The sequence below is a fragment of the Lipomyces japonicus genome (assembly GCF_038497905.1).
Source record: "Lipomyces japonicus strain CBS 7319 unplaced genomic scaffold V1514scaffold_27, whole genome shotgun sequence".
Classification (NCBI taxonomy): domain Eukaryota; kingdom Fungi; phylum Ascomycota; class Lipomycetes; order Lipomycetales; family Lipomycetaceae; genus Lipomyces; species Lipomyces japonicus.
Genome location: NW_027117839.1, coordinates 37,508 through 64,007, shown reverse-complemented (window position 1 = coordinate 64,007; position 26,500 = coordinate 37,508). Strand labels below are relative to the sequence as shown.

Below are 26,500 nucleotides of genomic sequence, written 5' to 3'. Positions count from 1 at the left end.
AAATTTTTTTAAGTAATTTAATAAGGGCTCTTTACGTATAGAAGAGCTGTGGTAAAATAATACGTGGTTGTTTATGATGGTATGAAAATATTAATTTACCATTCATTAATTGCATCTCATGTTTTTTATAACTGTAAAAGAAATGCGTAAGCTGGCTGATTGGACATAACAGGTATTGTATAGATAGATTGAATTGATCCAATTATAAAGCTGGCCACAGGCTGATATGCTTTGTCTCTTTCTTCCGGTTGCTTTTTCAAATTATTCAGATCGTCGAAATATGCTTTGCATGTTGATATACTGTCAGAATATCCAAATATGCTTCATCTGGACAAAATTGCTACTTCCGACCAAACTCATCCTTAAGAATGGCTTTCATGATATTTGATTTTGGTTCAAGTTCTTCATCTATCTAATAAATGCAAAATATATTCGCTATAATACATACGCCTTGATTTTAATATAACATCATGTCATGATTTGTAAATCAATCGACTTTCTTCTCACGCCAACACGTTTCCCAGTTCATGTTCTTTAATGTATTCCGGGCCAAACTCTTCATATTCTTTTCTGGTAACCATCTTACTTTCGAAGTCATCTCTTAATGCCCATTTCCGCATGCCTTTCCACGTATCCAAAATGCAATCTGCTGCTTTTCTGACTTTAAACTCCGTATCGACTGGCAACACGGCTTGCAACTCGCGTCTCATGCGCACGTCAAATTCAGGTACCAGGCTGAAGCCGCCAGTCAAAAATACATCCTTGCAAACTTTTAAACCTTGCTCGGTTGGTAACCTTCGTAAAATCGTGTCTGTAGCAATCTCGACCACACCAGCCTGGTCAATGCCAGCCATTAGAGGCTGAAAAATAACTTCTGGCACTCGAATACGTTCAATGTTAAGATGGAACTGATGAGCCTCTGCACGAGAAGTTGGGTCAAACGGCCTAGTGCCTCTAACAAAAGTATGCAAAAGTGAACTAGACCAGTCATCTTCCGAATTATCCAGTGTGAAGTCGGCATCATAAGTCAATAGATCTTCTTCGAGTTTGCGAACTCGCTCTGTCATTTCTTCGTCTTCCTCGGTGTCTGACGCGTTTGCAATATCCCGATAAACAGCCCAATCGTCATCATTTGCTCCAAACGTGTCCTCATCATCTCCTCCACCACGCCGTCGCTTGCGCCCACCAGATGGAGAATCTGATGCAAGATTCGCAATCGACTTCATTCTCAGCTGCGAGGCGTGCGATTTACGATTGTTTAAATCTTCCCGCAATCGTTTTTTCTCTTTAATACGCTTTAAAACTTGCTCGCGTTCATCCCTACGGACTTTGACCCATCCTTCCAAGTCTCGTGTTCGCCATTCTTCGTCCTTTTTTTCTTCTTCCTCGACTCGAGCACGCTCGGCGTTCTTTTCTGCCTTGGCTCGCATTCGAGCGTCATAATTGCTTTTCATTAGCCGTTGATGACGCTTCTGTCTAATTTGAGATTCATCAAGTTCTTCATCCAGTATTTCAAGTAACGGGAAAGTTTGTAGTTCTGAATCCGAATCTTCCTCACCCACGTCTTGCTTGCGTGATCGCTTGATTGATTTTTCAAGATCTCGAATCGTTTTGGCTAGTTTGGAATCGTCAGAAAATCCCTCAGCATCTAACAGTTTCTTGAACTCCTTTTGGGTCACTTGTTCGGACTTGGATTCAATCTGTTTGTAATATTCCAATTCTTGTTCTTTTTTGATAAGCTTTTCCAACCTAGATTTAGCTGCTTGCTCTTGTAATCTTCGACCAGCTTCTTTTTTTCTTGCAGCTATTCGAGCCAGTTCCTCTTCTGATTTAACCGGTTGCACAATTTCAGTGTAAGGTGCTTGAATTATATGATTCCGAGAATCGAAATCATCGTCTCTAACCAAGAATTTTTCAACCTCATTACCATATCCGTCAGCTGCGACGTAACAATGTTCTTTAATAAGCATTTCCGCTTGTAATGGAGTGATGCGACCCGGAAAAGTTGGATACTTGAGTTGAATTAGATTTAGAAGGTATGATGAGGCAAGATGACCACCCCAATTCAATCGTTTTGCTTGAGACAATATTCCCTTGCCATTTACGACAGGCACAACATGAGTAGATTCGTGAGTGGCAGAAACCACCAAGCCCGTGTTACCATTATTCTGATAGTATGAAAATAAACTGTCGATACCAAATGCTGCCCCAGGAACCCCGTATGTTTCAAACAACATTTCTTGAATTCCTAAAAAATGATTAAAAATAATGTTTTTTAATACTTCTTAAGCGCACTTACCTTTATGTTGGGCGACAGGGGTTGCAAGAAGCTCGCTTATGATTATGGGGTTATCAATTTTATCTTGAGAGGACACTCCCATTTTAACAAACGCATAATCAAACACCTGCTCGAGATAATCCCAATTAGATACCACATTCCCGTCAAACGGTGATTTAGCAGCTGCTCGCGTGTTCGCGTCAAAGTTCGCATCCGACCCGATTAAGGTATAAGTTCTTAAAAGCTTGCGGTCTCGATATTTGGAAATTTGAGTTGGAATATCGAGATGCGGTGATTCCTCAGTAGAAAATCCCACCCTGGTATGCCATGTTCCAAGATCAAACACGATTGGCACGCCTGTTTTGTAAGATTGTGAAACCGGTATGAATTGCGGAGGAGTTGGTTCTGGCATGGGGAACAGCCGTGGAGGTGGTAGAGGTGTTGATGGCCTCGGACTCTGAGCTTGAGACGACGGTCGTAACATTGTGTTAATAAAAAACTTATGTTTATACTATTAAATCATCTATGGTTCATTTATTGTGTCGGTTTTAAATTTGTATTTGCAGTGGTCGTGGTGGTCGTGTCGTGGTCGAATCACTTTTCAGTTCAGTGACTAAAGTATTACGTGATACTTTTGTTTTGGATTGCGCGCTTTAAGAAAAGGTTAGCCTCGCTGAATAGACAACAAAGATAGCATTTTATTTATAACAACAAATAATAAAATATAAACAAATAAACAAATAACAACTTGCCTTTAAGAAAAGATTAGCCTCACTGAATAGACAACAAAGATAGCAAAGAAAAAAAAAGACTCTAAATTACAGGAAGGGAATAGCTATGGCATACCCTAAACCAGGTATAGTATCAACAACTTTAACCGAGAGCCCCTAAAAAAAATTAAATTATGCTCCGGGATCAGTCGAAGAGGATTTCAAATTACGCAACAGCAAGAATGGGACTATTTGACTTTTTGGTCTCTACTGCAATTGGAAAGACTGATGTATCTAATTCTTTTCTTGGAATTGGATCCAAAAATCCCGAAAGTGCTGCGTCAAATGTAGTAATTGACGTTCCATCTCCGTCTACCGATTTGCAACCTCACGGTGGTTCACAAGCATTACCGACAGCAGCAGCACAATCTGGCGTACAGCCTGCTGGTTTTTTCAAGTATGGTCATCCTGGCCCAATCGTGGATGCCCAGTTTAGAGCCGAATATGTTGGCGCGTATGACAGGCGCACTCGCAATCCGCATTACATTATCGAGCATCTGACTCCACAAAGTGTTACTGGAAATAAGTCAGATCAGGTCGACCGTAAAAAGTCCACGTTTAAGGAAGACGAAAGCATTCCGGCCAAATTTAGAGCTCGGCTTGTCGATTATTTCCGGAGCGGGTATGATAGAGGCCACATGGCACCCGCAGCGGATTCAAAGTTCTCGCAAGATGCCATGGACGAGACATTTTTTTTAACCAATATTTCTCCACAAGTTGGTGATGGATTTAATCGCGATTGTATGTATACTAAAATTTTCTTTTCTCTGAGTTTAATTAACATTTATTTAGACTGGGCACATTTCGAGGATTTTTGCAGACGTCTGACAAATAAATACAACTCAGTGCGAATCGTTACCGGACCACTGTTTTTACCTAAGAAATACCCCGATGGAAAATATAGGATCTCATACGAAGTCATTGGTAATCCTCCAAATGTGGCCGTCCCAACTCATTTTTACAAACTTATTGTGGCCGAATCTCCAATCCAAAAATCCACGTTTGGAGGTTCTGACGACGAACCAGTAGTTGGTGCCTTTATCCTACCCAACGACGTTATTCCGAATTCAACCGACTTAAAGAACTTTTATGTTCCCGTGGATGCAATCGAACGCGCGTCAGGTTTAGAGTTTTTGTCATTGCTGCCGGATCGAAAAAGAAAGGACTTGTGTCGTGAGGTTGAGTGCAAGATCGTGGTTCGAGAGTTTTTGAAAGCTCTTCCTGCACCAAAAGCACAATTGGCTCTTGCTCCTCCAAGGAATAATTAGATGTACATAGACAAAAAAGACAAAATTAAAACAAAAGTGATTTCAATTGATTCCATAAAAAGACAGCTTTGCAGGCTTGCCATGTGCCAAAGCCGATGCTTTTTTAATGATTATTATTGAACCAGGCTAGGATATCTCAAAACAAACGCGCCTACCTGATCCAGAGTGTCAGAAACAGCATGTGAATAATCGAACGAAGTTATCGACGTGAACCTTGTGTGCATTGGTGCAGAAGAGAGCTCACAAGCCATGGCCGAAACTGCTTGAGGACTATAAGAGAGATTAAGCGATCGCAGACCCGATGGAATTGATGGAAGCAAGAGTTCAAGCTTAGGGGAGGATACATGAATTGACTGAAGATGCTGGTTAAGTGTGAAGTTAAGCTTGCCTTCCTCGGTGAATTCAGAATTCAAATGGATAAACGTGAAAGTGCTCAAATTAGGCAATACTTTTAAAAACCGGTTTAATTCAGCAATCGCTAGCAACAATTTCTGGCTTGAGCAGTCAAACTTGAGTGATCTCATATTGGGCAAGCTCGCGGCGCAGAACGGCGCAAGGCCTAATCCGACTAACTGAGGAATCGAAATAAATTTTTTTTTCTGACTACCACCAAGCGGGCAAAAAATTGACACGATTCTTTCAACAGGTGGGTTGACATAAATTTGCGACGGCGAAAATTCAAGACTGCATAAGTTCTGCAATTTTCCCCGGTTCAATAATTGCATGGTTTGCGAAATCATGCGCATGGGTACATGCAAACTAGTCAACCCGGTCAATAAATCGTGCTGTACCGTCAGTCTTATTCTAATGCCTCCGTCGTTTTTGTTGTCATAAGCGGGCGAGCCTGACCGGACATCAACACAAAACCTGCCGTTACAAACCACTGTGTCGACGCATTCCAGTACGGTTTTGTCGTTCGTTTGATCTCCAAGGTAAAGCTCATGTACGCGATGGTGGTGCGGTTTCTGTTGCTGACCAAGCTTGTCCCATAAACCGATAAATTCTTGCGCAGTCATAACCTCGGAGCGCTTGTGCCTTAGATCCAACGATTTCTTGAGCTCGGTGCTAGTGTCAATTACAAGCTTCCACGATCGGCTCACGCGACTGACAATGACTTGATCAATCGTGCTCAGGTTGGCGAGCACGGTTTCAAATATTTCGAGTGGCAACCTCACAGCCGGATCTGTGGTTTTCACGTTTGTTGATGTAATTTTCGTCGGTATCATCATGCTCATGATGGTATCGGCATAGCCATCGTCCACATCATCCAGCGAACTGAGGTCGTCTTTATTCTTCTTAATAAAATTCATTACCGGATTAACAGGCATTCGCTTATGAGATTAGCATTTTCTTTTCTACGACGTCTCAACAAAACATATTATTCCATCAAAAAGCAGAATTTACAAAGGAAAATAAAAAAAATCATGACAAGGTTTTTACTTACCAAAGTTGGCACGTCATTGCCGGTCTTGTCAAAGAGTAATTGCAAATCTTGATTTCGCCAACTCATGTTGAGCAATGTCAGTTAAAAAAAGCAAAACGTATGAATTAAATAAATTCTTTGTGTCATAAACATACAAACATATTGCGGAAAGTGCAGTCTTCGGCCATGTACGATAACGACACCTTGGTCGTCATTCGGTCCATTCGGTTGAACATTTCCCCCTTTCTGACGAGCAAGTTACATAATCTGTGGGGGTAATTCTGTGGGAACAAAATATTAGCGCGGCCTCGCGCCATCGCATCAATCCCGTGGCTGATTCAACGACATCATTAGTATTCGCATCTTTTGAAAACATATGGAAGTCAGTGGCTGGGAAGTCAAGGAGATAAATTTTTTAATTTTAGTTTATACTTATTCATTAGCATTAACTTCTGATTAGAGCAATACGTTGTAAAAATACCAAAATACCTATGAAAAAGCTTAATATCGATCGTCCCATTTCACTGAGGGGTGAATTTTTAATTCATTACCTTAAACTCTATAATATTTGTAAGTTCTTCAAAATTTACTATAATAATCCGCTTTTGTTGAGCAAATGATAATCTTATTCATCCTATTCACCAGCTATAAGAAATTTATATGAACCTCTTTTTCCAAAAAAAAAAAAAATATAGATAAAACTAAAATGGCCAAGCCATTTATTAAGCTATATATGTAATTTTTGTATAATTATGCATCGTAATTGCCTTTCTTAAGCAAATCCAAACCCTTCCCGGCCCTCAGTAATCGCGGTCATCAGTGCGGTTCTGAGCGCATCATATGAATCGTATTCCGGCATGTCAAGTTGATTAAAGCATGTATGAGATGACGGAAGTCGTTCTTTGTGACCATAGTCACGATGAATACTAAACCTTGACACACCGTTCATGCCTTCCAATTCAGCAAATCCATTAAGCGGCACTTTAGAAGTTCCAGTCACAAACTATATTAATTATTAGTAACTAAACTCTTTAAGCAATCTCTAATCTGACATACCTGTAATAGTTTTGCTCGTTCTTCAGCGTCAAATGACCGCACCGCCCTCCAAAACCACTGAATTTGAGGAGATGAAGCAGAATAGTTTTGGTATCTATTTAAAAATTAAATTAGCATAAATTATTTGCTTGAAATCAACGTTTAGACGCGAGTTTTACTTACACCGCATTGTTTCGCCAATCATCCACGTCAATTTCAGGAAGTCCAGAAATCAAGAGTTCCAATTCTTGCTCGTTAAATATTGCAATTAAATCTTTCGATACAATGTCATGAAATCCTGTAAAATTTCTTGTTAATAATAATCTTTCTTAAACCTAAACTCGTTGATACTCATACCAGTCAAAAACGATTCCAATTGCTCTTCGACACTAGTCAACAACCTGTACTCCACCACCAGGCGTACGTAATCATGCTTGTTTTCTTCTGTGACTGGAATATCCCTGCCGTTAGGAATCAAGTCAATGATCTTTTTATCGCCATAGTCATCAGTCTCGATCGACATTGTTTCCGTAATCACGTCCGTGATGTCGTTCTCAAGCATCCACACAAGTGACTTATAGTATTCTAAATCAAGAGTCTCCATATCCTTCAATGACACTTGCTTGCCAAGAATCCGTTTATATACTGCCCTGCTGAAATGGCAATCAAGCACGCGTCCCTCATATAACGCCTTGCCAATAATGCGACCAATAAACTTAAAAAACAACAAATGTTCTGGATTCACACCAGACGTGCGGTTTGGATGAAACGTAGTCCTGTCAGATGCAACCGGAATAAATAATGCGTAATCAGGGTTGAACATCTGCCGAGATAAAACTTGGAACCACTCACGCGTGACTCCACCAGCATCCACGCCTTCTTCACCGTGGAATCGAATATTCAATTTAGAATATTTGATCTCATCACCTGTCTTAAAATACAACGCTTTGTAAGAATCTAAAAATACTTGGTCGCGTCGAACATTAAGCGGCATGGCCCTATGTACTTGTTGGGATCGCGTATGCAACTGCCGGTTGAAATAATTCCTCTTGTTGTCAAAGTCAAGAACTTTAGGATTACGCACAAGGATAGAAAACGATCCGCTCATGAGCTTAGGATTGTTCCTAACCATTTGATTCAAGATCTTGCGATGATCGTCGGTAAACGCCAAAAAGAGTCCATGTACAGATAGTGATGATGAGTCAGAATTGCTGGAAGTAGTATCTATGCGTACTAACTTGCTTGTCTGCTGTGTTGACGGCGCCTGTTTGGTTTCGGGTTCCTTGACTTCATGTTTGCAAACAACCATGAATGATTCAATTAATGGCAACAACACAGTTGCGACATGTAACATGTCCTGGCGCTCCTGAATTTCTTTTAAACATTCGCCAAGCGCCTTCCACAAAGAACCAAATTCAAGTTTCGAATACAGCAATAAAACAGCGTCTTTCGAATCCGACCCATCCTTCTCCTCTGGAGTTGTGGTCGTCAAACTCTTTCCATGTTTGCCGTCAAACAAATAATCAACTGCCGTAAGCACTCTCAACAACTTGGCTTGATCTGAACTCGCAGATGAAAATCTTGATAGCGCCATTCCTTGTACTTCAGACCCGTTCTTGGCACTCTTAATTTGGTTTGTTAGCTCCTGTAATGCTGACGGTAACAATTTACCGGATTTCTGAGCTTGCCGGATTAATTCCATTCCGAACACATCCTTGGCAGATGGCACTGCCGACAAGTTCTGCATGACAGCCAAAGTTTGTTGTAATGTCCGGTTCGGACATTCTCGCGCTGTCAAAATGTTCACAAGCAAGCACAAGTTGTGCTCCGGAATAAATGGCGGCGTAAATTTCTTTGCCGAAATGGTCGGCTTTGTTATAGATCCTTCCAAAGCTGATGACGATGACGTTGCAGCTGCTTCTGCTTCTGCTTCTGCTGCAGATGATGCCCCCTCAATGGTAAATGTTGTTCCTACTTTCTCCTTTTCAGTCTGAATCTTCTCTTCTTCCTTGCTCTTTTTAATTAGCACTGGTAACGGCCGTGTAATCTCCTGTAACAATAATGATAGCATATCCATCGCAGCAGAACTATCTGTAATAATGGATCGTTCCAATAGTGCTAGCAAAGTATTAATTGGATATTTTTGGGCCTTCGCATTCACGTTTGTGCTACTAGCACTCTCTTTTAACGCCTTGCCTTTCCGACTCAAAGTCCTTTTCAAGCCAATCGGATTTTCATGTTCGATTAAGAAATAAGATGCAAGTTGACTGCCAAGTTTGATGATATAATCTAATGCCTGCAAGCATTGCTGCGCAAGTTGCGATGGAGAAATATCGACATGCGAAGTAAAAAAAGCTTGATTGGCACCTCCACTTGCGGCCATGGGAGTCTTTACTGGTGTTACTGGTAGTTGTTGCTTCGGCGTCAAAGCTGAAGACTTCAACGGCGTGGCTTGTAATCCACCAGTAGCAACTGCAGCTGCATTAGCTTGAGACGAGTACCTAGCCCTGGCCGATACCTGGTTAAAACTGCGCTGCACCGCATGCACGTCGGTTGTGCCATCTTGTAAGATGGACATTAACATATTGAAAAGCTCGGTCCTGCTCTGTCTATTCACAGTCACGCTGACCAAAATGTCAAACAAAGGATTGCGCTGGTTATTGGTTCCGCTCTGAGGAAAATATAACAACCGAAGTAACGACGCAATACCGGCCCTGTCCACAATCTGAATGCCATTTTTAGCGTGAGCTTGGTGTTGTTTGGCGAGCGAAACCGTCGCCGGCGTCACCGTATCGGAATCAGAAATCACGGCCCTCAGTCTTTGAAACGGTTGCAGTCGGGGATTAGCGTGTAAGCCATCGACCTCAATAAATTCTCCAACATGATGACGTCTCTGTAATTCGTGAGCCTCGTCAACAATACCGGGAGGTAAATTAGAAAGTGATTCCTCATCTTGCTCGGCCAAAATTGTTTGTCGTAAGTTCGGATCCAATGATGCCAAGAATCCTTCAAAATCGATATCAGCACCAGCTTGTGGTGCATTAGAACGCGACTCACGATGCTCACGTTCGCGTTGCAATCGCCGTCGCTCGGCAGCTTCTTGCTGCAACACTTCCTGTCTGATATTATCTGGTAATGCGGCCAAAAACTCAGCCTCAATCTCAGACACCTGTGGCACTCCGGATTGCTCCGATCTGGAAGTCTGAATTTCGCGAATATGTGCTGCTAAAACTTCTTCTCGCATATCTTCAGGAAGCGCATCAAGAAACTCAGGATCGATTCCCAGTTCAGTCACGTCCACATCACGTCCACCAACATTAACAATAACTCGAGGTTGCTCTGCCGACGATGACGCCGAGGCTTCTGATTGTTCAGCCTGCACATTAGTCTCAACGCCTTCCATGCTTCCTTCAGTAGCAAAAGCAGCAGCCGATGACGATGCAATAGACCCAGCCTGTTCTTCAGCAGCGGCAGCAGCAGCAGCACGAGACGCGGTTTCCGCTTCTTCCTCCTCCTTGCGTTTGGCTTCAGCTTCTTCCTTTTCCTTACGTTCCTGTTCGAGTTGTGCTTCCTCTTCTTTGCGTAACTTTTCTTCTAATGCACGTTTCGTCTCCGCTTCTCTCTCACGTCTAACCTTGTCTTCTTCAGCAGCGATCGGAAGCATCCGATTCAAAATATGATTTGTGATGTAAGTTTCCTTTGCCGAAGATGCAAAAATCATGCGCGCTTCCTCTTGCCATCTCACGCTGGTTGACTTGGGCAAAATATTTGCAAGCCCGGATAGTGGTTCTTCCCAGTAATGTCGTTGAGACACGCGACGGCCAAACATGCGATCAATATCGTGGGTCATAAGATTGCCATTGACAATTGGCCTGTGCGCCTGGTGGTTGCGAATTATTCTGTGAAATAATTCATGAATAATGTGAATGTCTGGACCACCAGCGTTAGCAGCCCCGGCAATTCTATCACCAGGTCTAATGTATCGAGCGAACGCACTATCCGGATGAGCAGGATCAGGATCAGCATCGGGCGGCAAAATTTCGGGCGACGGAGGACGAACAAGTAACGGATTCGACGGATTCACATCGTTATAACCGACTAATGTTATGTTAGTAATTATAAATATCTGTCAGAAATCTTCGAATACACACATAAATTAAGGTACGAGGATGTTGGTTGAGTATTCGAAAAGAAGTTATGCGCATGTCGACGCCGTGACGGTACATCGTCATAGCTTAAAAACTCTTCAACTTCCCAATCGTATTGTAAATCGTCGCCCTCTGGGCCAACAAGATCACCATCCCAATCGAGATCCGCTAACGGAATGCCCTCATCTTCCATATCTTCTGATTCATCAATATCTTCATCCTCGTCATCTTCTTCATCCTCTTCTTCTTCATCCAGTTCACCATCCTGTTCGGGTGAAATGTCACCTTCATCAGCTAGTTCACGTTCAAGTTGATCAAGTTGATCGAGCTCATCCAAGGCTTCCATGTCGTCGTAAGCCTCATCAAAATCCTGATCTTCCTCAATTTCCAGCTCGTCCTGCCAATCATCTTCATCCTCGCCGTAATCTTGAATACTTTCGTCATCGATATCATCAAGATGGGAACCATCATCATCACCATCGTCATCATCATCATCATCCGCAACTTCTTCCTCGATATCTTCAGGATTGACGCGTCCGGTAACAACAATCTCAACCTGTAAAACAAGTCAGCAAAACCGAAACAAATGAAATTATCTTAAGGCAATTTTTACGTACGTCCATCCCACCATCATCTTCAACGTCATCATCTTCAGAATAATCCTCACTATCACCGTCATCATAATCCATCTCGTCATCAACGTATTCAATGACTTCGTCCCCAGAAACATCTTCATCATCGGTTCCGTGACCTTCATCTTCTTCGTCAACTTCTTCATATTCTATTTCCTCGCCATCTTCGTCCATCTCGCTGGCATCTGATCCGTCATAATTCATGCCGTCGCCGACTTCAAACATTCCTAGCGCAGAGTTAGCCACGTTAGGCCCCGTGGCACTCACTACGGACGATGGAGATGACGCAGTTGAAAAATAATCTTCTTCAGTGTCTGCTGGTTTGGACAAATTAAGAACATCAGATAATTCGACGGACACGCGCGAAAGCTTGGTAAGCGACTTCAAAAGAACCCGAACGACTTTCTGCGAGCCAAGGAAATTAAGGTCAATATCATTCAATGCCGACGTTAACGTGCCGACGAAGTTCTTTTCAAACATGATCTTCGCCATAGCCTTGGCATCTTCCTCAGCCTGCGCGTTGTTCGTCTTTGAGCTTCCTTGAGGTGAAACTGCTGCTCGTCCATTTAAAAACTTGTAACAAAGCGCCCCTAGATTTAATAACCGAGAGTACTTCGTGCCCACTGCTTCCGTAGAAGTCGAAACGTCCTTAAACGCACGCAAAGTGGCATCCAAAACAAACTTCCTAATATGTACCAATACAACATCTTCTTCATCTTCAGGATTAAGCCTGTCCAATGATGTCGCCACAAGTGAATTCAGCAATCGAATTGTCATGTTTGATGTCCAGAATCCAAATTTCTGCTCTAAATCTTCCGCCGCGAACAAGCTACCAGACGGTAGTAACTCGTTGAGAAAATAATTTAGCACGGAATGCCGCGGCTTCGAAGGCGTTAAAGTAGACGGTACACGGCGCGAGAAGCTAATAAATTCGAGCTTGCATTGACCATAAGATAGCAATAACTCCGTAATCACTTCCATCAAAAATGACCGGCTCATAAACTTAGGATGCCGACTGGCAATAAACTCAATCTTATTATGATCTGATTTAGCTGCTTCTCCTAATTGTTCTTCTAGATTCTTATCGCCCTTGTCATCTTTAACACCAGCAAGTTCCGCTTCTGTATCCTTGATTGAATTTAATTCGTTAAGCAAGAAATGCATGACACCAGTCGTCCTTTCAAGCGACAAAACTTTTTGTGGCAACGGAGTTTCAGTTACAACACCTTTCGAAACATCGGTCATTTCTTTATCTTCTTCATCAGCGTTTTTCCCTTCCCCTGTGATTTCCTTGGTAGATTGCAAATGTTCCTTTTTGTTGGCCCCTTCCTCTTTAGCTTTTAATCCAATTGATTGTTGCCGAGAATGAACATCACTAGTAAGAATCAGCTTGCAAATCTTGTTTGTCACGTTTACAAAAATTTCCGGATTCCGCAAAGCCACATGGGCATTGCCTCTGACATATGACGTGACGTCCACAGACCGGAATCGTGGCTGCGAAAACCACCGGACAATCTCTTTTTCCATGGTTGTTGCAAGCGTGTCTGGATCATCCAGAACGTGTCGAAGAATGATAGTAATTGCGTTTTGAAGTCTCATCTCCTTTTGCGTGGCACCGACAAATTTGTACGCAGCTGACAATAGCTTAGATAAAATGCCTTCTTTGAATGCGCGAACAGCGAGTTCATGTTTACGAGTCAAAATGACTAATACTCTAGCGGCTGCTGTGGCAATTGCATCTGATTTTAGTACTGGAAGCTCATTAAGGCGTTCAAATAGCTTGATTCTGGTCTCCAGCGACACCTGATCAAGTTTCAAAATTGGTTCGTGCTCTGTGGCTTCACTGTCAAACACAACATTTACGGGCTGTTCAGCAATCGACAAGATCTTTTCAACCACAAGAAGAACATTGGGGATCCAAGAATAATTCTCATCATCATCGTCACGCTGACTAGACCCAATTTCCAAAAGCTTGAGATATAAATCCCACTTAGAGCTAAGCTCAGGCATAGCTGAGTTTAAATACGAATCGTTTTGAATCAACAATCCCAGTAAATGAGCGGTTGATTTAATCTGCTTAGAATTTTCCTTTACTGACAAATCTAAGTCTTCCAAATACTTGAAAATTTCAACCACACTTGCATGACGTGGTTCGCTCGGCATGGACTTGCCGCAAAATGCAGTCGCAATAAGTTCTGAAACGTCAAATACTGAGCTGGGTTTCAATCGTAAAACATACAATGCCCGTTCCACAAGCGATGCTTTAATTTGTTGTCGCAGTTCATTCAAATCTTGCGCAAACTTGACCACGTTATCTGCGTGATAATTAACCACTGGCTTCAAACTCTGGGATGCTGAATTAGGCTTAATCTCAACCAGTGAAGATTGTTGTGCGCTTTCATTGCGCTCCTCTTCATTAATCTCACCCTCACGTTCTTCTTCGTCGTTTTCATCTTGGTCCTCTTCTATAGTAGCATCATCAGTCTCAGATACGGTGGCATGAGCATCCTGATCAAGATTCTCATTAGTGGTAGCGGAAGAAGCAGTATTTGGCTGACTAATTCTTGATGAAAACCAGTTGTTCATGATCAAATCAATTATCGCATCCTCTGCTTGCTGCGATGGGTCCCGATTTATTACGGAATCAACCTCTAATCGTGAAAATGAAAAATCAGCAAGTACCCTCGCAATATCATTTGTATTCACGCGGAATCCATTTTCATCCAATTGAGACGACGTCCAAGTCACGTCGTTCTTGCTTAACGCGCCATTTTCGCCATCAGGTGACAAACTTGGAATCAATATAGAAATCAGACCTTTTAAAATTGCATCAGACGCATACTTCACCGCATCGGAAGCCCACATGTGCTGCGCGACAGGCAAAATGGATGACTTAAGCTCGATCAAAAATTGTGAAGAATTGAAATAATCTGAACGATACAAATCACGTTCCTTAAGGTTCAAGGCAATACTTTGAGGTGATTCGTTAACAGCTCTAGAATTTACCAAGGTTGCCAAGATCTGTAAAACCACCATTTCACCATATGCCATGGCATCCTTGGCCGCGCGCGCCTTTTCGGTCATCTCACTCTCCTCCTTTATTTCACCCCAAAGTGACTCAATAACATGGAGTAAGAGTTGAATACCACCTTTACGCTTAAAGCAAATCGTGAACACGGTTTGCAAACTTCTGGATCCGACTCTTTGTTCTATTCTGATGTTAAAACCGCAAATATATATATATATATATTATATATATTTCTATTACTCACCATCAAACAGCATTCCATGAGTGCCAGATAATAATACAAGCCAATAAGCAAACTTGTCTTCAACATCTGGATACAGCTCTACCAAGAAAAAAAAAATTAATCACTCATGTAAATAAATGACACCAACATTGATAATACTTACCGATACGCTTGTAGCTTAAACTCTGCACCAATATTTGAGCAAGATTGTCAGCTACCTTGAAGCCATACTTTTTTTGCCAAGCATCCGGAATGCGCCTTGACAACGTCCATTTTGACAGCCCTGATCAAATTATTATTAGCAATCATCAATTAACACATATAAAAAAGTTGTGCTCTTTTATCACTCACCAGATAATATCTTCGAAAGCGATCCAGGAATCTGACTGGTCATATATCGAATCGTCTTAACATTCTTGTACCTACTGTCAGTAACATCAACCTTCGCTTCTGCTTCCGCAATCTGCGCTTTTCGTTCATCATCCACATTCCTACTCCGTAAGTCTTCAACATTCAGTACTTTGGTGGCATCACGCCATTCACGGCTTAAATCTTTTGTCACGAAGATTTCTTCCCAAATACAATTACGCTGAAGCTGACCAATATCATCTAGCAAACCGGCATAAGCTTTCGAATTGCTAAACGGTAAAATCATAGGTAACGTGGACTTCGAATGCGGATATACCAAATGAGAATAAAGATGAGAAAGCACAAATACCAAGCAATGAACCGAATTAAAAGATTTCATAAACTGTGAACTGGCTTCAGCATCTTCCTTTTCTAGCTGAATGAAATATGATTCGTCTCCATTGGCTTCAAGAAATGGACGGATCGGCTTGATGGCCTCAGCAGTTCCGCTCAAAAGTGTCATGACAATAAAAAACGTATCAACTTCGGCTGCAAGTTTGAAAACTTTTGTTAAAGCCATTGCAGTTGTTCTTGATGGGAAATCATATGGTAAACTCGGAAGGCGATAAAAATTAACAAGATTCTGAAATCCATTACGCTTAATAAAATCTTTGCAATGAAGACTGTTTTGCAAAAAAGCTTCCAAAAATCTTGCGTAACAGTCTACAAGGGAAGTGATGTCAGAATAAGTCGAGTGCGAGACAATTTCATCGTCATCTTCATCAGTTTTAAGAACCTCGGATCGAACTGGGAAAAACCTTGCACCTCCCTTAAAGTTCTCGCCGACAGAGTAAATGCTTTTGCCGGTTTCAACAATCTCAGTAAAAATCTCATCTTTTAACCGTGGATGATGTCTGACCATTTCATCAAACGCATTACCCAGCGTGCTAGGCATATTAGTCACGGTCATGATTCGAGCATGAAATGTCATTGTAAAAATTTTCATGTACTCCTTGATTGCCTGGGTCTTTTGTACTAATTCAAGACCTGAGTTATTTAAACAAATGGCCCCGATCGCATAGGGAATCGTCGTAGTCTTGGAAAGCTTGATCAATTGTGGAATTGACTCGAGGAAAACCTGAGGCAATTTGCATTCATTAATAATAGCATATGAAGTGGGTTCATTATGAATAAACATTGACATCATGTCGATTGCGTGATTGACAATATTTGTGCCAAAGATTTGCGAATTTGAAATTATTTTTTTCAAGGATTGCAAAATAGACGACTCAATCAAATTTCGAAGCCTGTCGGCATTACCAGGAGACTGCATCATGCTCAATAACAGTTTAAACAGCGCTTTCAAAAACAGAAATCGAATATAGGGGATCTTATAATCAACAATATCTGATTGCTCAACTTCTTCAGGATTTTCAATGTCGTAATTAACTTCCTCCGCTATGCGCTCCACCACCAAGTCTAATCCACCTATTTGAACAAATTCTGTAAAGGCGTGCTGCGTAGCTAAAACAATATGTTGCAAAAACTCAATAACCATCGATAACAGGTTGTAATGAGTACTGCTGACGGTCAACATCTGTTTTAAAACAGGAACAATACCTGCAGTTACCAGCACTTGGGCTGAATGAACACTGGAACCTAATATCTGAACGAGGGAAAACCACCGATCGGCATAGTATTCGTCAATCGGGACGTCATTTTCTAGATCTTTGACCATCTGTCGAATCACGTACAACAATAAGCCATGATTCACGTTCGCGCTCAACGCAGACAAAATCTCGTGATGCTTTGGCCGATAATGCGCCAACGCTTGCAGAGCTTCTAACGCATTTGTTCTCAAATTCACATCAATTTTATTATCAGGATGAATCAGATCACACAATCCCAAAACCAGATTCGGATTTGATGCAAACAGCTTTACCTGAAGCGCATTCTCGGATGCAAAATATGTCAAAAACTCGATTGCCAGACATTTGGCTACAACTTGCTGCTTCCTTCTTAACAATCCTTCCTCGCCGTTAGCAAAGGCCTTTGCTGCTCTTGTTTTCAAGAACGCCTCTATAAGGAAATCCTTCGGAATACCAGCATAGACCGTAAACACTTTGTCAAGTAATTCTGTTAACGATGATGATTCCACAAATTGAGAACTGAGCGAAAAGTTAGACAACCCATCGGCAGCCTCGTCGACAGAGGATTCTGCTTTATTATCGTTCACTACGACAGGTGTCGGAGTGGATGGATGTGGCCAGCTCTCCGTTTCACGGTGCACCTTGCTCTCCGGTGGGTTCTGATAGTACTGTAACGCTACACTTGACCATTCCTTACTCCATTTTTTATCTGGATTAACAAAATCGTACAGTTTAACTTTTTCCAAAGTTTCCAAGTTCGATGCCATGGGAAATGAATTGGCAATTCGAAACATTTTTTCTTGACTGATCAAAAACATTGATGATCGATTTGTGGTTACTTGTGCGTAACGCTGAGCAAGCCGAGCGCAAACCTTGAGCGTCGAAATCAAAATCGGTAGCGACGTGGTATAAAGTAATTGTGACAAAAACTATACGAAATGCATTATTAGTTTACAATTTGCATCATCGAATTTGTCCATTCCATAAACTCACTGTAGAACTGGCGTAAAGACTTCTTCGTGAACAATGTTCCAGCAGTAATGCCGTGAAGTCCAACACGGCCACTAATAATTCTTCGTCGACATCATTAAATACGTATGCGGTAGGCAGGTTTGAATTCAATCCCGATTTAATAGTGGCTTCTTCCAAAATTGTATCAAATCGATTTAAAACCGAGATCCAGTAATGCAGATCACCTCGCGGGAGGTCCCACAAGATTCCAAATTCGCGGATATGACGAGGCAAGTCTTCGATGGAACATGATTCTAACTTTTCAATAAACTGAGCCAACGATGGGGGCTAAAACAAAAAAGAAAAAAAAAAAAAAAGTTAGAGACATATCCCAGGTTCACAAAATTCTATTCTGTAAATAATCTTACCATATGCGATAGCCGCTTGACAGACAATGCGCTCTTTTTTATCTTCATTTTTGAATTTGACTAAGAAAGCAAAAAGAGAATATTTAGATCAAACGACCAGACATGCGTCCAAGCTTTGCAAAAAAAAAAAAATCGTTTTTTGACTGTAACGTATATTAATGATTTTTGTTTCCCTTTTCTGGTTCAATCTATTGAGGTTGATTTGGTTAGAAAAAAATGATTTAACTGAACAAGATTGCCAGATCGAAAAAACCGGGCAGATCGAATTAACAAAATCTCGATTAAATTTCAATCGGAAAAACAATAAACTGGATCGATCTAAAAAGAAATAATATTTATGCCAACTTACAAAAAAATTACAAAAAAACAAATCCCACAAGTAGCCAAGTTAAATTAGTAAGAAGAGGGAATCAAGCAACAAACTTTCTGAAATTGGGACTCTTTGTGATTTACTATGTACAGTTTGATTTACTCAACGCGTTCCTTTTGGTCGCGCGCAACTTACGATTACAAACTTAAACATGAATTCAACGTGACGAATATGCGTAATCGTAAGTTAAGAACTAATATATTATTCAGATCGCAACAACTCCATAAACCAAAATACAAGTATGTAGTAAATTTTTATTTTTATTTTTTTTTCATTTTTTTGTATCTTTTAAAACCAGTTCACGCTCTTGCTGGTTTCGTTGTTCTGATGCAAATTGAATTTGTGGGGCCTGGTGGTGGTGCACGGCGGCAGGCATCTTGGCTGCAGAAGCGTACAAAGATCCGACAATAAGTAAAATGATAAAAAGCTATTTTTAAAAAAAAAAATCAGCATAATGGTGGATTTTAAAAAAAAACTTGTAGCATCATACCATTGCCTTGTAAGATATAGGTTCGATAAAGCCGTTAACAATGCCAGCCAGAGTTTCAGCCGTGATTTTGACCTTGCTAATCGCGTACGGATCCCTATTTGCACATTTTTCCCATTCATTACAAGCTTCTTCAACATGTGGGATTCGCTGATCACCCATGCATCGGTTTGCAATGTAGTTCTTATTACAAGCCGCAATCTTGACTTCCTCTTCAGCCGCATACTCTAAAATCTTTTGCGAAATATCAAACCGGATGGTAAGCACGAACGTGATGATGATGTAAATGAGAGTAAACATTAAAAATGCATTGAAAAACAACTGCAAGTATGAAGCAAACACGAACGGCAAAGTTTCGTGCCTTGAACTAGTCGGTACCCGATCGGCATGTTGGAATGATTGTTGTTGTTGTTGTTTGAGTTTCTGCGATTCAGTCTGTAATAAAGTACGGCTTGACGACACTTTCCGCGGTGACCGCATTATTGTCTTTTTAATCACAATCTGCTTTTCCCAATCTGACCCGCCATCACTCTCACTGTTATCGTCTTCGTCCTCTTCCTCGTCGTTGTCTTCATCATCCAAATTAGCCACATATCTTTTCCTTCGAGTTTTCTTCGGTGACAATGATTTTCGTAACAGTTGCTTAGTTCTCTGAAGTGGACTTGATCCATCAGGCCCCATAAATAGTTTCAAAAGCTTGCTGGTACTGCTCGGCGTGTCCTTTTTTGAATCTGCCGAAGCATTGCTACTAGTATTATTATTGTTGTTGTTCTTTAATGGTGAAGGTGATTCAACCAAGGGTGAACTAGCCATGACAACATCATCATCGTAATCATCTTCCAACGTGACCGGTTTAGCTCGCGATCCGTCGGTTATGTTAGCGGTTCGTCCATATAACGGACTCTGTGGTTGCTCCATGCGGTATAAATTAGTAAACGGAGTAGGCCTGCCAGTGTAAAAAGCAGATGACTGCAATGGCGGTTCCTGAAATGAAGCCAAAGGTGTCTGCATCACCGACGGGTGCTGAGCAGTTGAGAAATCACCAGGCATGACTTTGTTAGGAGTCGCCGCCGACGCCGCAGCAGCAGCTTTGAATGGAGAATTGGCATCAATTATAGGTCCCTCGGCATGGTAGGACCAATCCATGGGGGTCTCATAACCTCTAAAATTGCCGTTGGAAGAGGATGAACCGTAGTCCATAGGAGAAATAAACTATAAGTGTTTTTGCCACGTCGTCAAGGGAATGGACGATTACTGTTTTTGTTTACATTTTTTTTTAACGGAGACGGACTTTAATGGCAAGGAGGCGCATTGTGTGGCGCAAAAAAGTAAAGTGGCTTGACAACAGTACCCTATCCCATTTATATTTATGTACATAGTTACAGTGGTGGCATGATCACTCATAAATTACATGATCGGTTACGGCAACAAGTAACTAGTTACAGAATTATCATTGTTTACCCCAAACAATTTAAACAAAACAATCCAGATAGTATAGTAATACAACAAAGGCCGAAATAAATAAATAAGACAAACACCAATTACAGATAAAATATAATGTAAAATAAAAATACAGCAATTTTCACGTAGAAAAAAGCGAAACAAAAAAAAAAAAAAAAATAACAACGCGTCTACACGGAGACAAAAACTGAACAAAATTTAACTACTCCATACTCAAATAATTTCTGTCTTATCGAGGCTTTTCCTCTCTTTCCTTAGATTCTGCAAGCACGACTGCTCCGTGCGAGCTCAAAAAGTCGCCCTGTCGTCGCGCATTGTACACCGCAGGCGGCGTCGGCACGCCGCCGATGCCCGGCTGCTCAATGATCCTGCTTTGAAGCGCCAAAATGTAGTCACGAAGTTGAACGTTCTCCTGACGCAGGCTGTCAATTGCTTCCTTGGACTGCTTGAGTTCAAGCACTTTAGTCTCCAAATCTTTGATGTAGCACTCCTTGCGCTGGCGAAACGCGCGCTGGGCGGCTCTGTTCTGGGCCGCTCGCTTGGATGACGATAACGGCCTACCATTTTTTGCCAAATCGCCAACAGGTGGAATTCCGCTGCCGTTAATGGCACCATTAGCAGCTGCTGCGGCGGCAGCTGCTGCTGCGGCGACTGATTCGGGGTTACCCACTCCAACAAGTACTGGGGATGCTACCACAGGCTGAGCCTGTACTGGCACCTGGGACTGATGATTCTGACTATTGATTTCCATACTTGACAACTAATTTTAATTGTTGAAAGTAAAAGCTAAACGCTAAAAAAAAAAAAAAAAAAAAAAAAAAAACCTCCGGCGACGACAACGATGACGGATATCAAGAACAACGAAACGCTTGAATTGCTTGTGTGCAAATTATGTAAAAAAAACGCAGTTTTTGGCGGAGGAGCGCGGCAGGGCCTTTATACAAAATTATGTAAGGCGAAAAAAAAAAACGGGACCGCTTACCGGCCGGGTGAGTCAGCTGGCCTCTGCTGACGCAGCCGATTACGTGATTGGCAAATCGCGAATCAGAAGCCATCACCGGTTTAAGTAACCGGTACAACATGTAAATGCATGCATACACTACATGAGAACACCACAGAGCAAATAATAAATTAATCTATCAACTGCTACGCATATAGCTGTAACTACGACTTATTTGGTAAACAAATAAAAAAGAATTTGTAATGTGTTTTGAAAAGAAGGTCAATCAGCCGGTTGGGTCCCCTAAGCCTGAAGCACATGCATCGTCTTGCATGTCACTGGCTATCCATGAACACAACAAAGCTGGTTTGAAAAAGCAATACCGTTATATATCAGAAAGTACTATTAATGTTCAATTTGCTTGACTCAATCGACTTGTCGACTCGTAATAAATGATTCTATTATCGGAATTGTTTTACGAGTTTATCAAAATGTTTTGAAAAAGGACAATATAGGTTTCATGTCCATTTAAAACAATTTGACATGGCCTAATCAATTTCAAAAAGAGTATGCATACATAGTCAACGCCTTTTCTTTTTTTTTTTTTTTTTAAATCACTGATGTAAACCCCACTAGATAATGGAAATATAGAGTAAAAAATATGATCTTTTTAATAGCCAGTTTTACATCATACATGATTCAGTTAAAAAATAAGAATTGTCTTTGTATGTTAAGTATATATTTCTGCTTAAAAAATTCCGGTCGCAAATTTTCTGCAATGTCGCGCTGTTTTTGAGGGGTCATAAGTATGAATTATGATGAATGCTTTTTTGCAATCCACCTCTACATATAACCTGATAAAATATAAAAATAAATAATCAAAAATATTAAAACCAGTTCTGGTAAATCGCAAACTCGCCCACCATGTAATTATAGTTTCGCTTATACATGGTTAGTTAAGGGCTTCGATGCGCACGCGTTGCCCCCTGGGTAGCCACGTCGAAGGTCATCAGCACTCACGATTCCATAAAATTGCTCTACTAACCCACAACTGCTACACAAACATGACCACGTCGTCATCATCCGAGTCACAATCGTACGTATTTTTCGTTTTGTCACAATTGGTTTATATAATTCCAATCTGTATGCTAACGCTTCCATGCGCAGGCCCGAGGCACAGCAGTTCGCTACCGAGTTGACGCGCATCTTTGGCCTCGACAACACTGCAAACACTGCTATTAACAGCACTTACGGACCTGCCGGATCTATTATTGCAAACAACAGTGTTGCTATTGAACAGCAAAGACGTGAACTGGCGGTCATTGAACAGCGCATTCGTGCCACAGATGAGCGCCTACATCGACTAGCCCTGCAAGACAAGCACCGCACTATCACTACTGCTGCTGCTGCTGATTCGACAAACCGACCAATATCAGTGCAGTCTAACGTGTCGGCAGCTTCGTCATCATCGTCATCATCTCCCGAGTCATCTCTCCGCAATTACAAGGTCCGCCTAATGCCCCGGTCAAGGCAAAATACCCATGATTCGTCAACCTCGGACACGAGCACGGCAGATCACAACTCAGAACAACAACCTCAATCCTTCACGACCGGTATCACAGCAGCCGACAGGTCGCTACGCAAGACCTCGGTCAACGCCTTCGACGCGGTCAAGGGCTCATTCAACAGCATATCTGCACGACGGAAAAAAATCGACGACAACTCTAACCATAATAACGACACAAACATCAAAAACAACGAGAATGATAATGACGAATATGACAACCCTTCAGCTGCACCCGCCTCGACGAGCCGCAAAACATCCGCCTCGGCCTGGCTCCGCAAAAACACCAGCAGAATAGTTAGCTCAGGCAATGACAAATCTTAAAATAAAAAGTTAAAGATGAAATATATCTATAACTATATCTATATTTATACATAATTACTACACTTTTTGAATACTTCATGCGTCGCCGCCTACGGCCGCCGCGTAGGCAAGATACCACGTCCGGCTCGCCCCGCCGTCCAGCCATTCGTCCTTAAACCCTGGATCAGCAAAAAAATTAAAACTCAACTTGGCGTCAAACAGGGCCACGTTCGCATACAGGATGCCCTTCCACCCGCTATTAGTCAGCTCGCGGGCCCGATTCGATAGCAGGGCATGCCATTCCTCATTCACGTACTGCGGGCTGCGCATGTACGACGACACCGGAGTGATGGGAATCATGTGAATGCCTTGCACGCACTCAATCTCAGCGGAAAAATATGTTGTATGATCGATCTTGTTTTCAAACAAGATTCCGCTCACCTTGTTACCCAACAGGCGGCCGTCCTGCACGCGGTTATCATTTGCCAGTAAAAAATACGAATTGAACGAGCGTCGCATGATTGCAAGCATCATGGCCCCGCGTGCCTCCATTGACCGGTCACCAATGACTTGGCCCCACAGCTTGATGCCGTACGCATGGTGGTAATCTTCTGACGTGGATTCCTGATCCTTGCCGTCCCCGGATTCAAACAAGCCCTTTGCCCACGAGTGCCCATGGAACCAGTCAAACGATCGCGACACAGGGAAATAGGCGTCCTGCTGGGACGGATTGCCTACGTCCCGCGCTAACGTATTTACAAATTCCTGGCTTTCCCGTGCCCACGTTCCGCCGCATAGCTCGCGGTCCACGTAGCCAATCACGGCTGCCGCGTGAATAAAGTAGCCATAGTGGAAGTGATGGTCGTTGTAGTACGTATTGCCAAAGTCTTCCAACTCATTGCCGGTCACGAACGTGCCGCTGGATACGATGCCCTTGTACACGGTATCATACACGAGCGGGTACTGTTGTCTGTTTTCCGAAAACACTTTAAACGCGGCCTTTAACTTGTCCAATCCTCGACGAGCTAAATCAATGTCCCCGATAATCGCAAACACAACATACACAATGTAGGAAAACTTGTCCAATGCCTTGCCAGAGAAGTACATTGAGTTCAAGTTCGACTGCGCGTTCATATCTTGTTCCAACTCATTCTGCGCCACTTGTTGAATCAGTTTAATCGTGGCAGGCGAGATTCCATGACCTGCACTGTGCGGCAAAACAGACCATGGTTCAAACTGCAAAAACATTGGCACTTGCTCCTTCATGACAAACTCGTTAATCGAGTACGCGTACATTACACCTTTCGTATGTGAATCCAAACTCACGCCCGTTGCCCGGCGTGCCGTATCCGATGTGAACGCAGATACATGATGTGTAAGAGCAAATACAAGCAATTGCCCGGCGTTATTTCCAAGCCCATGTGTTTGGGCAGCATCACCAGTATCAGCGGTACTCCACGCTAAGCGCAACGTTCCCACACTCGTGTCTGTGTCAACATTACCCGTAGCTGTCGCTCCAGTCGCATACATGCCAGCATGGTCGTCATACACTGCTTCGCTGCCAGTCGACGCTTTCGCCACTTGCACGACCACGCCGTACACTGGCTGTGTCGCGACCAGCGTTGACCCGCTCGCTTGGCTCAATTCAAACCGCTGACCATCAGGCACTATCGCATATAACAGCCATGTCATACCATCATTCAATTCAAGCACGTATTTCACCATGCCTATCCTTGGCGGCCGGGCAAGCTGAATCGCGCGAAACCCAACAACTGAATCAAACTTGGGCGTGATGTTGTAATACACGCCGGTAATAAACGCGGTCCCTAGCACTATCGGCACGCGTAACAGTCCTTGCTGCTGCTGCTGTTGGTGTTGGTGTTGAGTCACGAAATCAACATTTATTGAAAATTGGTCAAGCTCGCTTAGCCGGATCTGTGTGTTACGATCAAACTCTGCTGCCGAAAATGAAATCGACACGATCCCTATCGGGTTAAAATAATACTGAGCCGGATTTTGATTTACATCTGGTCCGTATACCTATAAAAAAAAAATAAAAAAATGGCATTATTAGGTATGGCTTCATTTCCCAGTTGATTATAAATTCGAGATCTTACCCGTTGCTGCTTTGAGGTCTGGGAAATTGCCAGGCCAAACCGATCCGCTTCTCTACTCCACCACACCGTGTACGGTGGCACAAACACGCCGCGGTCTTGGTTCCCCAAATACAAGTTGGAATAAAATTTGTTTGTGTGCACCGCCGGCTTGTTGTTACGTTCTCCATCGTTGCTGCCGACGTCATCCGAATGCATATGATAAACGCTTTTTGGCTCTAACGGATGAGCTCGCCGCTGGAAACGCGGATGTGGTGCAGTCACGGCAATTGGTGCAAATATGTTGACCGCCATGATTGAAACCGTATACAGTGAATCAGTTGTTGTCCATGTTTACTCATTCACCATGGATTCTCTGTGATCTCTCATCATTCATCGAACTGGTCAAAGAACTTACCCTGACCTTGTCGATTTCAATCTTTATAAGTTATACATTCCACTAATATACCAATTATGAGAATCACGTTTTACAGAGCTTGGATTTACGATTTGTCGATTACGTTACAGTCAAAGCTTTGTGTTAATTTATATGCAGTAATCGTAAACCTGAGTAAGGTCTATAAGTAGTTGTATAATAATAGTATTTGTTTTTCCCATTTAGGTATAGCATAAACAAATTTACCCTACGTCATTTCACAACTTCAAGCCCGCCGAGAGCAAGCGGTTTTGATTGATTATTATTATTATTGAATGATGTTTATGAAAGATACAAGCCTGCAGAGGATATCTTGTCAGTCATGCATCCGTCAAGCATGGAAAGGTCGTGTTGATCTGCGATTTGAAGATTTTATTAGACAGTTTACCTCATCCTCCACTTTTCTAACTGAAGAGACCATGACCCTTGAATCCTCCCTGAGTCACACTGGCCCTCCAGTATATTTTAAATGTAATCATGGTCATGCAACCTCAAATAACTGGCTCTGACAGCAATTTGAAATTAAGAGCCTCAGCCAACATTGAAGGCCAAGATTGACATCTACAATCAACATGTCATCTTTGCAGAAATTTTATGATATGGAGAGCGTTACTAATCCAACGATTACGAGACTGTGGAAGCGACAGAAGTCTGCGAACGCTGCG

The 26,500-nt window shown here is 42.2% G+C and overlaps 8 protein-coding genes across 8 annotated transcripts; 2 read left to right on the top strand and 6 right to left on the bottom strand.

Annotated features, from left to right (window-relative positions):
• Positions 1–56: 56 nt before the first annotated feature.
• V1514DRAFT_308648 (uncharacterized protein) lies at positions 57–2,866 on the bottom strand. The gene is made up of 2 exons (XM_066925724.1): positions 2,300–2,866; positions 57–2,248 (listed from the first exon to the last, which is right to left on the bottom strand). Exons 1-2 carry the CDS (start codon positions 2,760–2,762, stop codon positions 504–506), a joined length of 2,208 nt encoding a protein of 735 aa, XP_066782564.1. The 5' UTR covers positions 2,763–2,866; the 3' UTR covers positions 57–503.
• A 364-nt stretch (positions 2,867–3,230) lies between these two features.
• V1514DRAFT_282542 (uncharacterized protein) lies at positions 3,231–4,316 on the top strand (the record flags this gene model as incomplete). The annotated part of the gene is made up of 2 exons (XM_066925101.1): positions 3,231–3,789; positions 3,841–4,316. 2 exons carry the CDS (start codon positions 3,231–3,233, stop codon positions 4,314–4,316), a joined length of 1,035 nt encoding a protein of 344 aa, XP_066782563.1.
• Positions 4,317–4,372: 56 nt separating this feature from the next.
• Positions 4,373–6,074, bottom strand: V1514DRAFT_103930 (uncharacterized protein). Its single transcript, XM_066924372.1, has 2 exons — positions 5,761–6,074; positions 4,373–5,647 (listed from the first exon to the last, which is right to left on the bottom strand). Exons 1-2 carry the CDS (start codon positions 5,824–5,826, stop codon positions 4,430–4,432), a joined length of 1,284 nt encoding a protein of 427 aa, XP_066782562.1. The 5' UTR covers positions 5,827–6,074; the 3' UTR covers positions 4,373–4,429.
• Positions 6,075–6,511: 437 nt separating this feature from the next.
• V1514DRAFT_320803 (uncharacterized protein) lies at positions 6,512–18,229 on the bottom strand (the record flags this gene model as incomplete). The annotated part of the gene is made up of 11 exons (XM_066926023.1): positions 6,512–6,742; positions 6,796–6,889; positions 6,958–7,072; positions 7,132–10,872; positions 10,926–11,478; positions 11,540–14,763; positions 14,827–14,904; positions 14,969–15,088; positions 15,157–17,731; positions 17,796–18,101; positions 18,182–18,229. 11 exons carry the CDS (start codon positions 18,227–18,229, stop codon positions 6,512–6,514), a joined length of 11,085 nt encoding a protein of 3,694 aa, XP_066782561.1.
• Positions 18,230–18,660: 431 nt separating this feature from the next.
• On the bottom strand, positions 18,661–20,313 carry V1514DRAFT_333126 (Di-sulfide bridge nucleocytoplasmic transport domain-containing protein). Its single transcript, XM_066927986.1, has 2 exons — positions 19,042–20,313; positions 18,661–18,978 (listed from the first exon to the last, which is right to left on the bottom strand). Exons 1-2 carry the CDS (start codon positions 20,236–20,238, stop codon positions 18,823–18,825), a joined length of 1,353 nt encoding a protein of 450 aa, XP_066782560.1. The 5' UTR covers positions 20,239–20,313; the 3' UTR covers positions 18,661–18,822.
• Positions 20,314–20,427: 114 nt separating this feature from the next.
• V1514DRAFT_333124 (uncharacterized protein) lies at positions 20,428–21,393 on the bottom strand. Its single transcript, XM_066927985.1, has one exon. The coding sequence runs from the start codon at positions 21,248–21,250 to the stop codon at positions 20,729–20,731; it is 522 nt and encodes a 173-aa protein (XP_066782559.1). The 5' UTR covers positions 21,251–21,393; the 3' UTR covers positions 20,428–20,728.
• A 1,110-nt stretch (positions 21,394–22,503) lies between these two features.
• Positions 22,504–23,327, top strand: V1514DRAFT_343491 (uncharacterized protein; the record flags this gene model as incomplete). Its single annotated transcript, XM_066929142.1, has 2 exons — positions 22,504–22,535; positions 22,607–23,327. 2 exons carry the CDS (start codon positions 22,504–22,506, stop codon positions 23,325–23,327), a joined length of 753 nt encoding a protein of 250 aa, XP_066782558.1.
• Positions 22,965–25,912, bottom strand: V1514DRAFT_103797 (endo-1,3(4)-beta-glucanase). The gene is made up of 3 exons (XM_066924370.1): positions 25,424–25,912; positions 23,391–25,346; positions 22,965–23,272 (listed from the first exon to the last, which is right to left on the bottom strand). The coding sequence occupies exons 1-2, from the start codon at positions 25,712–25,714 to the stop codon at positions 23,403–23,405; spliced, it is 2,235 nt and encodes a 744-aa protein (XP_066782557.1). The 5' UTR covers positions 25,715–25,912; the 3' UTR covers positions 22,965–23,272; positions 23,391–23,402.
• Positions 25,913–26,500: the final 588 nt, after the last annotated feature.